This window comes from Python bivittatus, unplaced genomic scaffold (assembly GCF_059951505.1).
Source record: "Python bivittatus isolate LINGU-HERP-01145 unplaced genomic scaffold, Pbiv_v1 ctg000320_np1212, whole genome shotgun sequence".
NCBI lineage: Eukaryota > Metazoa > Chordata > Lepidosauria > Squamata > Pythonidae > Python > Python bivittatus.
The window spans coordinates 13,335,587-13,353,885 of NW_028277052.1; the positions used below are offsets into that span (position 1 = coordinate 13,335,587).

At 38.6% G+C, this 18,299-nt stretch overlaps 1 protein-coding gene across 6 annotated transcripts in view; it reads left to right on the forward strand.

Annotated features, from left to right (window-relative positions):
• The window catches only part of UNC5D (unc-5 netrin receptor D), a 417,169-nt gene that overhangs the window by 167,097 nt on the left and 231,773 nt on the right, over positions 1-18,299 (forward strand). For all 6 annotated transcript variants that reach the window (XR_015795854.1, XM_088139128.1, XM_088139129.1 and 3 more), the window contains exons 3-4: positions 9,513-9,656; positions 16,228-16,331. Coding sequence is in view for 5 of the 6 variants with exons in the window: in XM_088139128.1 (XP_087995254.1) it covers positions 9,513-9,656; positions 16,228-16,331 (248 nt within the window). In the remaining variant the exon portion in view is untranslated. The remainder of the gene's footprint in view (positions 1-9,512; positions 9,657-16,227; positions 16,332-18,299) is intronic.

Genomic DNA, 18,299 nt, shown 5'->3' on the forward strand with positions numbered 1-18,299 from the left:
GTCTTCAGTATCTGAAAGAAGGATCAGGGAACCTCTGGTTTCTCTAGCCTTTCATAATTTATAAAAATATGTTCTGTGTTTCTTTTACCTTCTCAGATAGGTCATTTTTCTTTACTAAGTTAATAAGCGGGCTCCCCTTTCACCTTTCCTTCATAGGAGAAACATCAATCCTTGATCAATTTAATGTCTTTCCTCAACCTTTTTCCCCCTCTGATACCATTTTTCAGTTAGAGTACAAGAATCCTATACAGTGTTGTAGTTATGACAGTATTACAGGTATTTTATATGGATGTTGGCAAATCATATGAAATGTTGACATAGTTTAAATCATCTCTACCATAGAGATAGATAATTTTTTTTCTTTCCGATTGAGCACGATGCCTCATGAAGTAAATGAAGGGGAAATAAAATGGCTGGGGCTAAACAGTGTTGGTGTTGTTTAGAATTTGCACAGCTAGTTAGTCGACAGCTGAATTTATAATTTTGTTTGTAGTTTATGATTCTGATTATGGTTCTGCATTTACTGCAGTTTATGGCAGAAGTATATGAGCACAAAAATCTTTCTAATCCTGCTAGTCTAGACATTATAGGAACCGTAATAAACTGTAATAATCAGATGTGACAGACTGATTTAGTTTTGAAGAAGGTAGTCCTAGCACACAAAAATGCCTCTGATTTTCCACTCACTGCAATGTATGATAGAGTTCATTTTTATGCATTGCTTAAATAAGAGAAGTACCAGTGACATTCTTTTTTACCTCAGTCACAAAGCATGAGTTGGACCTTGGCGCTTACAGAGGAATAAAAAAAAAAAGCATGCTAAAAAGTCTCCCATGGTAGGTAGGTAGGTAGGTAGGTAGGTAGGAAGGAAGGAAGCCAGCCAGCCAGCCAGCCAGCCAGCCAGCCAGCCAGCCAGCCAGCCAGCCAGCCAGCCAGCCAGCCAGCCAGCCAGCCAGCCCACCCTCTGTTCAGTTAAGGAATCCAGATTAAATCATGGCAGTCCACTCTGTCCAATCTCCCTTTGAACATAGATGGAGCTACACGTACATGTAAGCACACAAAGGTCATGATCAAATTTGCTCTCTGATCATCAGAAGTATATCTTGTCTTTTCTTCAGGAGTTCAAGGCAGTGCACACACTGTAGCTTTTTCTCCCCCATTTTTTTCCTGAAAACATAAATCCATATCATAGGGTTGGGCTGAGGGAGAGTCAGCTTTCACTTAAATCTGTGTCACTCCCAATCTAGTCCAGTAGCTTTACCACTACACTACAGGGGTGTAATGCACTATATAAGTCACTGGAAAGAGGTACATAATGATACCATACCTCAGGAGATAATGTTTAGGATCATGTTTCTTCAGGGGTGATCTGTTACAGGCCAACACCAAGGCACCGAGTTTTAATCTGATTAAATTTGGTGGTATGAATACCATTTTGGGACCTCTAGGAAACATGCATACCATTTGAGAGTGTGTGTCCTTGAATTCATGGCAATTGCTGGCTATAAATCTCAGTGATGTTTATGAAAATTCCGATCTTTCTTCCCAAGCAACAGCAGCTTGTCACCCCCTTCTCTAAAATTATTAATGCATCTTTTTTCCCATGCTGTTGCCGGCTCACAGCATGACCATGCTTCATTTCTTCTATTTCAGCTTATGCCTTTGCCTTGAAGCTCATTTCGCATTACTTCCTTGAAGAGACCACAATGACCATTGCATCCAAAAGGGGGTTGGTGCACAGTTTAATTATAATTCAAAGGATGAATTTGCTCCAAACTTGTTAGTTTCTAAATGGTTTGGGAATTAATTTCTCTTGTTCTTGAGGACTGATTGAACTCATGTAACTCAGAATGATGTGCTAGCAGTACGGGATATCCTCTAGCACAGGCATTCTCTTACCATCTTTTGAATACTTGTGATCCTTCAGTAATAATCACATGATAGACCTAACAGTAATCTTTTTCTTTAAGAAATGACAAAATAAATTGTTACCCTTCTTTTGAAGTGTGTATGTCTGCATACCTGACAGAGAAAAAAAGGAGGAGATTTGTAGGGGTATTTAAACTGACCGCAAATTATTAACTTGTTTTTCTCTCCCAATGGTGAGTGTATGAGATAAAGCAGGGGCCATTGGTTCTCAGGGCAAGGATGCCAGTTACATTAACAACCATCCAACGATTTAAACTGTTGTGGGTTTAAGAGAAAACCACACTCTTACTCTGGCAAGGGGCAATCAACTCTTTAATTGTACCCTGTTGAGTATGGGAGAGACTCCTGCCAAATTCACATTAGAAGCCTATTTAAACCATGAAAAGTCAAGGTTAGAGCTTTACAGATGAGTCCTGATTCAGAAAGCCTGACAGTGAACAAACAAGGGTGAAGCTTGGATTTTTTATTTATTTATTTTTATTTATTTCTTGCTTGCTTGCTTTCCTCTTTATTAAAAAAAAAGAGGAAGACGTTCTTTATCTTTTCTTGAAAGAATATCCAAGATAGAAAATGTGGTTATGTATGATGGCGAAGTGATCACTGTAAGAAAAGAAATGAGTTATAACATGGTTTGTTAATAGGCTTATTATTGCAGATTTCTACTTCTTTCTGTCTGTCTGTCTTTCTATCTATTGAAGGCATTTATAATTTAAACCTAAGCATCTTTACCTAGAATGAAGATGACTGTATGATTCAAGGGCAGTGTAGTATACTAGTTGATGTATTGGACTGGCAGTAGGTAGACCCAGGTTCAAGTTCATCCTCAGCCATAGAGATTCCCTGGGTGATTTTGGCCACTTCCTCTCTCTCAACCCAAGATCCAGTGTGGTATAATGGTTAAAGTATTGGACAAGATGAGAGAGACCCAAGTCCTAATCCTCTTCAACCATACATGCTACCTGGCTACTTCCTTATACTTACAGTCTATGTAGCTTAATTTTCCTCACTATATAAATGAACAAATATAATGTTTTTGACTCATTTGTTTAATGGGTTCTCTTTAACTAGTTTTAGGACTTCTGTGGAGAACAGATCACATTTTAGGTCATATTTAATCAGAAATCAATAGAAGCGAATATGTGTAGCTCAGTTGAAGTAAGGAGTCCTTGGGGTTCTCTGAGCTTGGTTTTTTTCTTGCAAACGTTTCATTACCCGGCTAGGTAACATCTTCAGTGCTAGAAGGGACTGGGGTCTGCTGTCTGTTTATATATTGTGGCATGCCCTGCCAGTGTTGGTGCGGGTGTGGGTTTTGTCTTGTTCTATTTTTCCCCCTTTTCTCATAGTTCCTTGATTAAGGTATTGTTCATTGCTTGTATGTCTTGTGGTAATCTTGGCGTTCATCTCTGCTTAACTTGGGTGATGATTGCTGGTGAGGCAGTGTTCTGGTCTTTTGTTTCCTTTTTATTGTCTCCTTTGAATAGTGTGTAGATGTTGTTTACCTCTATGTGCCTGTTGATGGCTGCCTTGTCTGAATACCAAGCTCCCAAGAATTTCCTTGCATTTTTGGATTTAGCTTAGTCTAAGATGCTGACAGTGTCTCAGTTGAAACTATGGTTAAGTCTGTCCATGTATTGTGAGATTAAGGAGTTTTCATCATGTCTTCTGACTGTTAGTTGGTGTTCATGGATGCGCTCTGCTAGCCTTCTGCCTGTCTGCCCTACATAGTGGTTGTTACAGTCCTTACACAATATGTTGTAGATGACTCCTGTTTTTTTTCTTTTTGGGCTACTGGTCTTTTGGTTTGCTTAAGATGTTTTGGAGGGCTTTAGTTGGTTTGTGTGCTACGGAGATGCCACGTGGTTGTAATAGTCTGTTGGTAGTTTCTGAGACATTTCTGATGTATGGCAGTGTTATCCTTTTCATTGGTTGTGTTGTAGTAGGTTGAGTGGTCAGGCACTTTTTGATAAAGTTGCATGGGTATCCATGTTGTTGGAAGATGTTATATAGGTGGTCTGTTTTCTTTTTCTGCTGTTCTTGGTTGCTGCAATGCATTTGTGCCCATTTGAATAATATTCTTACACAGCTCCTCTTGTGGGAGGTAGGGTTATTACTTTGGTAATGGAGTACTTGATTAGTGTGGGTTGTCTTCCGATAGACTTGGGTTTCTAATCTGCTGTTGTTTCCTCTGCTGATGAGGATATCCAGGAAGGGTAGCATGTTGTTGTTTTCTTCCTCTCTGGTGAATTTTATTCCTTCAAAGATGTTGTTGATGGTTTCATGTGTCTTCTCTAGTTGTTCCTTTTTTATTATGACAAAGGTGTCATCTACATACCGGATCCATACTTTAGGTTGTATCTGTGGAAGTGCTATAGTTTCTAGGCAATTCATTACAATCTCTGCTATGAGTCTTGACAGTGGTGATCCCATGGGTGTGCCCCTGATTTGCTGGTATATTTGTCCATCAAACTGAAAATAGGTAGTGAGGCAGAGGTTGATGAGGTCCATGATTCTGGGTATTTCGATCTGGGTGTATTTGGGTGTAGTACTGCTAATATGGATTCTTTCGCTAGTTCTGGGTTTATGGATGTAAAGAGTGCTGTGACGTCAAATGAAACCATAATTTCATCTTCATCTATGTGTACATCTTTGATTTTCTGGAGGCACTGTAGTGAGGAGTTGATAGAATATTCACTCTTCTCTGTGAGACCCAGAAATGTTGAAAATTGAAAAGGGTTCACAAACCTTTAAGCACCATTGCATATCTCATAAGCTATGTGTGGTCTTCCCAACACAATTTTGTATTTTCCCTTCAGATTATCCCACCAAATTTTGATGCATGTTTCTTGTTTTATTTTGTATAATGAAATAATACTCAAAGTAGGCAGTCTTAATGCATCTATTTTGAGTCCTCAGTGGCCCAAAAAATTAAGTGTGCATCCTTGGTATAACCCCTTATATCTGAAATAATAATAATTACAACAACAACACTCTTTAATATTATTAAACAACATCTGCCTATCCCAGGCCTTTGGGAAGGACTCGATAGATGAACAAAAATGCCAAATCCAGTCTAAACATCTGGCTGATTGTGCAACCAACCATAATAATAAACCTGGCATGCCTAAAAACTAGGAACCCAATATACTCTTTTCAATTTCCAACACTGTATGATTTCCCCCTTTCCATCTCTGTCATGTATGCATCAAACCAACTATTAAATCAAATATATCCTGTCCCATCAGATTCTCTCTTTTTCTTCCTCTCTTTCATGAACAATACTGTGGTCCCTGAATTCCAGAAAGTGACAACCCAAAGGCACAATGCTTTTTATAAGCATCTGCAAGGAGGAGGCAGGGGGCAATTGATGACATGTGTGTGATGATGTCATCACTCAACTTATGCATGTTGTAACTCAGGGACATAATCACAGCATTTTCATGATGACATCATTGGAACTCATTACGGAGGGTGCTGTGCTCTTTGGGGTCATCCATTTGGGAATGACAACTCTTCTAATAACAGGCATTCTATCATGATGACCCGCCCAGACTAGCAATACAGCAGCCATCCCTGATAAGGTGCCTTATAGATGTTGGACTTCACTTCAAACTCTTTGACATATAAGTACTTTTATGCCATTACCCATGACCATATGGTTGTTGTTCATGCTGCTTGAAGGATTATGGTAGTTGAGTTTTTATGTACTGGAAAGGGCAGTGGACTGGGAAAATACAAGGAAAGTCCTGTTAGAGGAGAAAGCAGAATCCAAACTCTTACTCTTTGTTTCATACAGTAGCACAACTTTTTCCATCTGTTTTCACTGCCTCTAAAGTGGCCCATTATTCCCATTCTATACAGATGACAACTAAGGCTCATGAAAAATTGTTGTCTCAAAACAAAATAAAGTGAAACTGAACTGTGATCGGTTATTAGAATAAATAATTGCTGTCTAAGGTATACACACTGGTTTCTGTTGACCTGTTTTTGACTTTAATCAAACTGAATTGGGTTGTTGAAGCACCATTTGAATATGCAACTGATGAGAGACAGGAATGAGACAGAAAGGGCCAGGCCTTCCATTGGATAAAGAAGGGCAACATTTCAGGCAATAAATGCAGAGAAGAAGCAGCAAAAGACAACCATTGCCTATACGGTTTTCCCTGTGCTTCCGCATCTAGCCTGCTTTCTTCAGATGTGATGGAAGATGCCTCTCCAACCTCATTATTTCTTGAAGGCATTTGTAGATGAACTGTACCATCTTGTTCTTTGCTCTCCATACAAAGAACTGTGGGCTGGGTCTGGGGATAAAAGTGTAAGTGGGTACTCCATACAGTAATGGTTCAAATAGAATTATCTCAACTCATCAAAAACAAGTGTTGGCTTGGTTCACATAATACAGTAAGCCATATTTCTTCCATCAGGAGTGAGTCATGGTTGGTAGAGTTAACAGGGGTTGCATCTTTGTTAAGACATAAATGATAGTTTAGAAACCACAGTGTCTGATCTTGTATCAGATGCAAAGCCAAAATCAGAATGTCACCACCAAATAAACATAGTTTAGTGCGATGTATGAAGTCAGTCATTACATCTCCAGCCTTGGCATCCATCCCCTGGAGAATTACTTTTATAGAGATTTTGAATGCCTTTTGCCAAATATTTAGAAAGGTATTACCTAGCAGTGATGGAACATTTGAATGTGGATTTTGCAGAAGTGTCCACAGGATTGACATTTGCAAAGTGGCAAGCATTCCTGAACCTGAGGTTTTGATCAGGTTTGCTTATTTATCTTTCAGCATTCTTGTAAAGCAACGCCTCCTCTGTTTTACACAAGCTTGATTTTTGCACCTTCTGCAAGCTCTGCTTTCAGTCAGAGAGCTTATACTGAGCAAAAGGAACATCGCTCTGGCTCCCTACAAAGTTGCCTACACCTTCATCAAATGTTAGTGGTTCCCCCAAGCCATAGAAATGTTGGAGACCTGGGCTTAACCAACGAACATGAAACTCATTGGAAAGTTATCTTATAAGATGCAGGCTAGTTGTTTTGCAAAGTATCTGTACCGTGTTACAAAGTGCTTTGCCTCTTTCTAACAGGTTTAATTGTACCAATTAATTTTCAGTAATATTCATTTAGAAACATTTAGAATTTGCATACCCTTCAACATTTCAGAGAGGAAATAGGGGCATACCTGTAACCCCTTTATGTCTCTCCTGTTAATAATTACCAACCAGATAGCCCCCTGCTGCACTTTTGCTGAAAAAGCTCTATTCCATCTGTTGTATGTGCTGTTAATTCACTCAGCAATATCTGGTCCTGTATTGGTTTCCAAGCCCGCCCCCCCCCCCAAAAAAGGTTTCTTTAGGTTAAAATTATATACAGGGTGTGGGCAGAACCATATAACTGCTGTACACTTTATTATCAGCAATTCAGAGTGTGCTCATTAACATGTGAAGGGGTAGCTCTGTATTTCACAACATCTTAACGTTTAGGAGTATGCATTATACCCTGGGCATCAGGGACAAAGAGTCTGCCAAAGTCTTCACTGGTGTCACATTTAAAAAATACAATCTAGAAGTAGTTTCAGCAGCACATAATGCTCCAAGGCAGGAATCAATAAATAGACCACAAGAGCTTCATTCATTGTCTGTGTTGTCTGAACAGGATGCAGACATGCAGGGAGCCAATGCTGTTTAGAGGTGCTGTGATGGGATTTCACCCTGATACCACCACAAGCAACCGAATAGATTCAGTTCTATTTCACATTAGTGAAATCTCATCTCAGCTTCAGAGAAGGACAAGGATGATGATTGGGGACTAAACTCAGACTTGTGGTCTTTCCAATATTGCTGAAATTAACTAAGATATACATATATCATAGGTATAGATATAGATGATGTACATGTAGATCATATATCACATGAGAGCCAGTTTGGTGTAATGGTTAAGGCACCAGGCTAGAAACCAGGAGACCATAAGTCCTAGTCCCGCCTTAGACATGTAGCCAGCTGGGTGGCCTTGGGCCAGTCCCTCTCTCTCAGCCCTAGGAAGCAGGCAAGGGCAAACCACTTCTGAAATCATGCCAAGAAAACTGCAGGGACTTGTTCAGGCAGTCACCAGGAGTCAACACTGATGCTAAGGCACCAAAACAAACAGACAAATAAAATAAAATCACACATTAGCCGTAATGGTGGTCATGGGCCTTGTGGAGGACAGAGAGGGGGAGCTAGTGACATAGCATGCATCGTGATCTTATGCAAAGGATGTTATTTGCATCTGACACAAAATGACCATGTGGGTAATTTACATTATATGCATGGTGAAATTATGGTGCAACATCATTTTGATACTATGACTGCTACTCATCACTGGTGTTTGCTGGGGCTGCGGGGAGTTATACTTTAATAACTGGTTTGACCGTCCTTAATATCTAAGGAAGAGTCTAAGGAAAACCTCAGAACTAGCAGTACAACTGAAGTAGGTAATGGTATCTGCATTCTATGTGGAATTGCTTGGACTTTAGACCCTGTTTCCCAGAGCCTTCTGTCTTGTTTGCTCTCTTTAACCTTAGGAATACAGAGGTTGGATGTATTTTTGAGTGTGAAGTGGCATTCTCTTTGTTTTTGAAAACATAATTCTGATACACAACACATGGACATATCTACATTGTTATTTTAGGGCTTTGAAGTGGTGTTTCAAAGTTCATTCATGAAGCATTGTATGCAGCTGAGCAATGCAAACCCCTTTGCAAGGAGAACCGTTCTGTCTTCCTCACACTCTCACCTTGCCAAGGCAAACTGTAGCTACCTTTCAAGGCCTACCTTTTTTTCATTGTTCCTATGCTGTTTGCCTTTGTTCTTGATCCGTTATTTTTATTACCACTGTTTTGTTCAATTGTTTATTGCTGTCATTAGCTTTTAGATGTCCCCTTGAACATTTAAGTAGAGAGATGGAGCATCCATTAAACAAACCAAACAGTTAATATGAAAGATCGCAACCATGCTTTTGTAATAACTATGATAGCCTCTTTTGTATCCTTGAACCACTGAACTAGTGCTCCTCATGTAGTTCTTAATTATACCCAGCTCAGTCAGTTCTTTCCTTGTTATTCTGTTGTGTCTGAAACATGTAATCTGAAATCAGCTCAACCTTATGCTCCTCATTCACTTAGAAGCAAATTCCAATGATTTCAGTGAGGGAAATATGCTTTTGCATATGCATAAATGCATAAAATTACAGTTGCAATACATTAGATGACTAGGTATTATGTGACTTTTTTGGGTCTTATTTTAAGCTGAACAGACCGGCATTTTTGTAGAATGGAAATGCCAGCAGAAGATTTTAAAGGTAGATATTGTGTGGTTCTGAATCCCCTTTTGGCAGGCGCATGCTTTCAGCTCATGCATCCTGACCTACTTGGCTGTGAGGATTTAATTAACAGCCATATATTATTGTCAAAGTCATTAAAGCTTTGCCTTGATTAAAAATGGAATTGTTTAATTAAAAAGAAAAGGTTTGGCTAACCTTAGCATTATGTCTGAATAAGACATTCTATATCAGCTAATTTTCCTGTATCTTTCTCGTTCAGGCTTGATGATTCGAGAAGCATACATCAATGTGACAAGGCAGCAAGTGGAGGATTTTCATGGGCCAGAGGACTACTGGTGCCAGTGTGTGGCTTGGAGCCTCCTAGGAACTTCAAAAAGCAGGAAGGCTTCAGTTCGCATTGCCTGTAAGTAGTTTCTGCTTTCCAGACATGGGTGCACATCCTTCTTAATCTATGCAGCTGACAAGAAGCTCAGAGAAACATAGAGCATGAATACATATGTATGTATAGCAGCCTTGTGTATAGAAAGAGAGAGAGTGTATCTATGTATAGATGAGTGTTTGGATTCCTGATCAAGTTTGCACCATACTGGTGAACCACCGTTGTGTGTTGGGTTTGATAGGAGAAACTAAGATTCAGATCTCTAGTCTGAAAACCCCACTGGGTATCTTAGGGCCAATCACTCTCTCTCAACTCAGATTTACCATATTGTTAGTGGAATAATATTAGGAAACAAGCTTTTCCTCCCAGACACAGAACTCACTGAGCTCAGAGAGACAACGTCAGGGGGTACAATTCAATAAGCAATTAAAGCAAATAATACTAGTTCCCTGACATCTGATCTTTCCTTAGAATGCTTTCATTTTTTTATGGCTAATAGTTGCTCTGTCCTGGTTGGAGTCCTGAGAACAATCTGAAGACATTTTGGATCTGTGGGGAAGAACTTGGACATATATTACTTGCATTTTATTTTTCAGGATATTCCACAGTGAATATACTGGGGTTGCAGCCCTATTTCAGAGCATTTGGAGGCAAAAAAATTCTCATAAAAACATAAGAAAAGCACTGATGGATCTGCCCAAGGCTCACCTTTGTCTAGTATTTGGTTTCTCACCGTGGCCAACTGGGTGTCTTTAGGCTGGAGATGAAGACATACCCCTATCCTACTATTGTTCCCCTGTATCTGCCATTTGAGTGCTGCCCACCCAATCCAATCCCTTTTAAAGCTATCCAAGCTGGTGGATGTGACCATGTCTTGTTCAATGAATTCCAAAGATTTGCTGGATGGTGAAGAATTTTCTTTTACCTTTTCTAAATCTCCAGTCAGATTCAAATGATGACCTTTGCTCCTAGTGTTTTCAGAGAGGGAGAAAAAATGTATTGTCTATTTTCTCCATGCATGCATGATTTTATCCACCTCAATTAACCCTCTGTGCCTATCACCATATGTGAAATATTCTGTGTGTAAAACGGAGTTAAAATGTTTGCAAAATAGACAGAGGAAAATGTACATTTTTAGCTTATGCTTTGGAGGATCCTCCTCCTCCTCCTCCTCCACCACCATCATCTTCATCATCATCATCATCATCATCATCTTCTTCTTCTTCTTCATCATCATCATCATCATCATCATCATCATCATCATCATCATCACCATGCTTTATTTCATATGAGATAGCAATAATTTGGACTATTTGCAGGCATTACAGCATATTCATTAATCACCCATTAATCACCCATTAATCACAAGGCCATGCAAACCACCTCTATACCCATTTATTATTTTTGAACAATTTCATTACTTATAATGTAGCCAAATTTTGTGAAGAAACATATGAAATATGTCAGGAATTGATATCCTGTAAGAATTAATTGGGATATAAATACTCTATATTTATATTTTGATTTTAGCACCTAATCTATTGACATAAGCCATTGTATAGTTATTTGTTTAATCAGATAGTATTTTAGGGTTCAGTTTAGAGTTAGGTTTAGGTTATTTTAAGTTACATTAATTAAATACATTTTATACTGATGCATAATTTTTAGATTTATAAATTTATTTGTTACATAGATTCTAGCATTATTGCTATTTTATTGTACATTATAGTAGTACATGGATGTTAGACTTATAGACATTCACCTGTAGTTTCCAATTTATAGATTATAATCTCATAGGTATTCTATGGTGAATATAGTTTACATTATTGACACTAGCACTATATGTACAGAATTAGTTCTGGGATTATTATTGCTCCTTTTATATTTTAGGCTGGTCAAAGACCAAAATAAATAAACTGAACTGTACTTATTGAAAGACTGAGTTCACATATCATTAGCTTTTATCCTGGCATGATGAATAAGACCCTAAGCCACAACCCATCGTTTTCACACTGTAGGACCTTGGTTCACACATCACCCAAAGCCCAAACCAGACAAATTTACATTGTGACCTTAGCCCCAAATACCTTTCAACTTCATTCAGCAATCTTGATAACAGCTGAAATTGCAAGATATCCTCTCCACCCATCCTTTCTATCCACTTGCTTGCTCCCTCTTAGTTTACTGAAATTTGAGCTACCAGATCTGGGCCAGAAGATGGCAGCATAAAATTAGAATTTTCTATGCCTTATTTCTGCCACTTAGTGGTCATCTAGATTTCTGCAATCCAGTTCCAGTCGGTCTCCTAAAATTGTAGCTGCTGCCTTTTTTAAATAAGATTCTAGGGGACGCTGGAAGATGCTCTGCTATAACAGAATTTTATGCAGTGCATTTTTTTAACAGCTGAAAAGATTTTCTGTAATATTTTCTTGGAACATGCATAAAGAATCAGGAGATGCTTGACTCTGTAATAGGCTGCCTTTCACACATTCCCCTTTCTGTGTGTATATGTCAGATGGCCAATTGATAGCACTGCCGTAAATTGAGCACTTGGCTAAACTGATATGACGGCATACTGGCTTCATGATTTTTATAAATGGGTGTGATTTTTCACTGGCTGATTTGTTTGGCATGCGTAAATTATTTTCATTTCATTGCATTAACTGCCATTACATTGACGGAGATGATAATTCCTCAGTTTTGCAAGGCTGCAAATGCCTATTATTTAGAATTGAATTTTTATTGACTCTTTTTTTTTCTGTACTATGAATTTTCTTGCCTAACATGGAAGCATGAAGAGAGCAAGAAATTTATTGAAGCAGGTGGATCGATTAAGCTGTCTTAGACTCCCAGGCTACTTTGGCATGGCATTTGCTACTGCAATAGTTTCCTTTCCTTTTGCCCAATAAAATGTTTGCAGTAAATTTTATTAAATAATAATAATAATAATAATAATAATAATAATAATAATAATAATAATAATAATAGACTGTTGATGAGTACTTATTTGGGTTTCGTAGAGTAACAGAAAAAATAATTCAGGATATTTCCATTTTTAATAAAATGGCAATGCTTTTTGCATTCTCAAGGTTACTTCAAGGTTACAGGATAGGTAGATAAACAGATAAATGGAGGCGTTATAATATAAACTGATGCATGCATAAACAGAAAGTTTATATTATAACACCTCCATTTATCTGTTTATCTACCTATCCTGTAAGCCACAATGGTTTGCTTCACACAAGTCATAAACAATATGACTGTGTAATATCCACAATAGCTGGATTTGAATATCACCCTAGTCCAAACATACCACATTATGGCTTCATGAAAAACACCAACCCACTTACCATGCATGCTAGACAGTTGTGTGAGAGCAGCCAGTCATTCCATGATATCTTGGATATCAATTTCCAGATGTTTCCATCTGAGTCAAAGTAATTCTTGGTTCTAGAAAGTGTTGGCATTAGACCGAGCAGACATTTGACACTGAAATCCCATCTGAGGGTCTCAGAAATAGGGCTCTCTTCAGGGGTAAAAGGACTATGTGAGAACAGCAGCTCTCCGTGGGAGCAGATGACCTCGGGTGGGATTCCAGTTGTTCAGGCTACAAAACTCTCCAATTTCTGAGCTACCAGTCTTGCGGTATACTGTTGCCAACCCTTTTCTAGACTCTTCTGGCATCTTATGTTCTTGGCTGTGTTTATGCTTCTTGCTGAGTCCTTTACAATGTTCATTAGATCTTGATCTTTTGCCCATGTAGGAAGCCCTTTAGCCAGTCCAAACAAATTTAGCACTGGACAAAAAGCACACTTGCAAATGGAAGGTGGTTGCTTGTGAAGATGTTCTCAGTGTTGTGACTGGGTGTCCATTAGTAATTTGCTCAGGGTTGATTCATTGTTGAAGGCCTCAGAAAGTTGATGGTAGTCACCATCAACTTTTTGTGCTAATTGCCTGTTCTAGTGAAACATTCCTACAAATGATTTTTCTGTATTTTATCTTTATTTGTTGGATCCTATTTCATCCTGTTGATCTCTTCTCTTTTTCTAATGCAGCAAAAAGAATGGATGTCTCATTCTTATTTGCAGTCACATCAGCCATGCTGGCTGGGAATTTGGGGAGCTGTAGTCCCAAAACATCTGGAGGAAATCAGGGTGGAGAGGCAATTGTGAGAAACTAAACTCACTGATTACAGCATGATATATGTAAGGATTCTTATAAGGAAAGTTTAAATGATATGAAACTAATAAGACTCTGACTCAAATATGACATTGACAGAAGCCTTTGAATGCCAGAATTAGAATCTGCATTGATCAACAAGCATAGACCTGCCATTTGACTTAAAAGGAAGCTCCATTATGGTCAATGTAGTTGAGCAAGGAAATAGGTATAAGTATTCACCCCTAAGAATATAACAAAGAATGGGGTTTGCAAACCCCATTCCATTCTAGCACTGAAGATGTTACCCAGCTAGGTAATGAAACGTTTGCAAGAAAACAACCAAGCTCACACACATTTTATTATTTTATTTATTTATTTGAAGTTCCTCTAATTGAAAAAAAATATGTGATTAATTTTTGCTCCGAAGTTATCCTTCAAACACAGCTTTGCCTTTCATAAAAAAAAAAAAAAAAAATCAGAAAGGAGAGTGAGTAAGGCAAGCAGATGTAAGTGAGTGGGAGGATAAAGAAGGTAACATCTCTTTGAAAAGTATCAAAATTCAATAGGAAGTATATTCTGATGGCTTCAGTCTTTCTGAGGGGGAGAAGTACTTAATCAGTTTCCAGACTTGAAAGATATGCAGCCCAAACCTAAATCTGGATATTCATAATTAACTTCCCCTACATCCAGTAGGACTAACTTCTTGGCTGTTGAGCTCTTTGTTATATTAATAGAAGAGAATATGTGTAGCTCAGGGTTGCTGTGGAGTCCTTGGGGTTCTCTGAGCTTGGTTGTTTTCTTGCAAACGTTTCGTTACCCGGCTAGGTAACATCTTCAGTGCTAGAATGGAATGGGGTTTGCAAACCCCATTCTTTGTTATATTCTTAGGGGTGAATACTTATACCTATTTCCTTGCTCAACTACATTGACCATAATGGAGCTTCCTTTTAAGTCAAATGGCAGATCTATCCTTGTTGATCAATGCAGATTCTAATTCTGGCATTCAAAGGCTTCTGTCAATGTCATATTTGAGTCAGAGTCTTATTAGTTTCATATCATTTAATCTTTCCCTTATAAGAATCCTTGAGGCAACATTCTGCCCCAGCCTGGTTCCCTTTCTCCCGACATGCTATTTCATCAATTAACCAATATTTTGGGTTAAGATGCAGAGGTTCTACTATAACCAAAGACACCAGGCTTTCAAAATAAGTAGAATATTTTAAAGAATTAAGAAGTTGCAGAGGACAAGATGAAGATGCAATGGATCCATGTGTCCATTATTAATTCTGGAAAATTGAATTGGAAGAATGACATAAACCAAGCACATTAGTAATCCTTTGCAAGCAGTATAAGATATCCAAAATCATGGGCAGATTTTTATATTCATCATATTTGTATACCACCAATGCCATTATAAAACATGACAGCTGATACAAATATCCAGCTGCTAGCAACTAGATTTTCCTACCATACCCAGAGGTTGCAGCAACATGTACTTCAGTTACAAAGCAAACATGAACAATCTCTCCTATCATTCAACCTCTACCACAGGCCTAGAGGACTGAGCTTAACCTCCCTAAGTTTTTGAATTCCTTGTGGTTGATTCTCATTCTTGGTATTGATTGACTCATTTCTGCATACTCAGTTTTCAGAATGTGATAATGTTGGTAAGATTGTTGCATACAGATAGTCCTCATTTAGCAACCAAAATTGGGGCCAGCAACTTGGTTATTAAGCAACTCGGTTATTAAGTGAAACCGCAACTGTGCTTATGATCTGACTTCAGCTTTCCTTTGCTTTACAGACCCACAAAGTTCATAAATTCAAGGTTTGGTCGTAAAGTTACTTTTTCATCACCATCATAACTGCAAACGGTTGCTAAATGAGGCAGTCACTAAACAAGGACTACCTGTATACTGTTCTGAATTTCTTGGAAAATAAGTGGGAGATAAATGTATAATAATTTCCCCATATTTTGTATGTATGTATGTACAGTATGTTACGTATAGTAGATCACCTATATGGCTTCCCATAATGTAGTGGATAAAGTCTTTGCCTATGAAAACTTGCGCTACTATGCATGTGTTAGCTTTTGCTGGATTCAAACATCGTGCTGAGCTGTGGTTTGTTTAACTATTGAATATTTATTTATTTAATCTATTTACATAGCCACCCATCTCACATACGTGATCCTGGGCTGCTTACAATATAATATTGTTTGTTGACTAAGCAACAATTCACTGGGTTAAAACATCACTCTAAGCTATAAACTGTGGTTTACGAAGCATAATGCCCAGCTATGAACATACTAAGCTAAGCCAAAACCAAACAAACCCAAATTATGGCTTCGTGCCTGAATCCAACATTTGCATTGACTACAAGAGACGTTTGACCTTGTTTGGGGTGATTAACCCTTCCAAATTCTTCTTTACAGATTTACGCAAAAACTTTGAGCAAGACCCCCAGGGCAAGGAAGTCCCAATTGAAGGAATGATAGTGTTGCATTGTCGGCCACCAGAGGGAGTTCCTGCAGCAGAGGTGAGAGTTGAGGCTCCTGGCATGTCACACGAAGACTATTTGCTCTGTCATTTCACACAGTTCTGTTTCATAAGCTTCAACGACAATACAGAATTAAGATGGGGCAGAATATTTGTTTGCCTTGCAAATATCCCTGTGGTTTGTGTTTCACCTTAGGAATCATAACTGATGTCAACAGTTTAAAACAAAAACACCACCACACATACAACCCTCAACAATGCTTTGGATGAAAGATCTTGCATGAAACAATTTTCTAGTCCTGGCTACCCTTTGAAGTGTGCATTGGATTTTATGGTAGACATTGCAACTAGATGCAAGATTGATCTAATCAGGAAGGAGAGCAATCCAAGTTCACTACCCCACAGAAAAATATATTGCTTACAGGAGCACGACATAAATAAGTCATATATACAGGTGTCTGTGTCAGCACTTGGTCTATTTCCAGGAGCCGAATCATGCCAGACTCCTGCTTTTGCAAGGTCCCTATTCCCCCAAACAGTGAGATATACCAAGACCACTACACCCTGGATTTGGTTTCCTCTGCCAGAAAGCACTGGAAAAGTACTGTGGTTTGTCACAGAAGATATTTTTTGATCATGTGTCATCAAGTCATTTTTGGCTCCAAGCAACCACATAGATTTTCTCCAATCCCTAACCTGTTCTTTCATGTCTCCCAACGGTGTGCTCATTGCTTCTGTAACTGAGTCCAACCACCTTGCTGCTGGTCATCCTCTTCTTCTCTTTCCTTGTACCTTTCCCACCATCAGAGCCTTTTCCAAAGAGCTGGGTCTTCGCATAATGTGTCCAAAGTAGGCTAATTTGAGCCTGGTCATTTGTACCTTGAGTGAGAACTCTGGGTTGATTTGTTCAATGATCCATCAGTTTGCTTTCTTGGCTGTCCATGATATTCTCAGGAGTCTTCTCCAACACCATAATTCCAAAGCATCAATGTTCTTCCTATCCTGCTTCTTTAGAGTCCAAATTTCACTTCCATGGAGTGTCACAGGGAATACCATGGCTTGCACAATTCTGATCTTTGTAGGCATAGACACATCACAGCATTTGAATTCTTTTCCAAGACCTTCATGGCTGCTCTACTGAGTGCTAGTCTGTGGCATATTTTTTGACTGCTTGTTCCTTTACTGTTGGTGGTTGATCCTAGAAGGCAAAAGCTATCCACTATTTCAAGATCTTCATTGTTAATCCTAAGGCTGGTTGTTCTACCTGTTGTCATTAATTTGGTCTTCTTTATATGTAGTTTTACTCCCATTTTTTCAATGTGTTATTTGATTTTTAGTACTAGAGCTTTCAGATCCTTTACATTTTCAGCTATCAGTGTGGTGTCATAAAAAGTGCAGGTTATTGACATTTCTTCCTCCAATTTTAAAACCAGGCTCATCTTCTTCCAATCCAGCTCCCCTTAATATATATTTAGCATACAGGTTGAATAAATAAGGGGAGAGTATGCAGCCTTGTCGCACTCCTTTGCCAACCTGGAGCCAGTCTGTTTCAGCATGTTCTTGTCTGGGCTGTGGCTTCCTGACCTGTGGCTTCCTGACCTGACCTCACAAGGACAATAAGATGTTCTAGGATTCTCATTTTTCTGAGCACCTTCCTCAGCTTGACATGATCAACACAATCAAAGGTTTTTCTATAATCGATAAATCACATACTGACTCCTTTTTGGTATTCCTTTGCCGGAAAGCACTGGAAAAGTGCTGTGGTTTTGTCACAGAAGTTATATGATAAATGTATAAATAGTGATAGTGGAATATATTCTGAGAAGGCAACATATCCATACAATTCCTAAAGAAATTATGGGGGCAGAGAACAACATGGCTTCTCTCATTCTTTGACTATATTTCTTTTACTTTATTCAATTTACACTTTAAATAACTGGTTTGAAGGTAGATGGGTAGAATGTGTTGAAGCATGTTGAAGCTGATCAGATCTATTCCAGCTCCATTT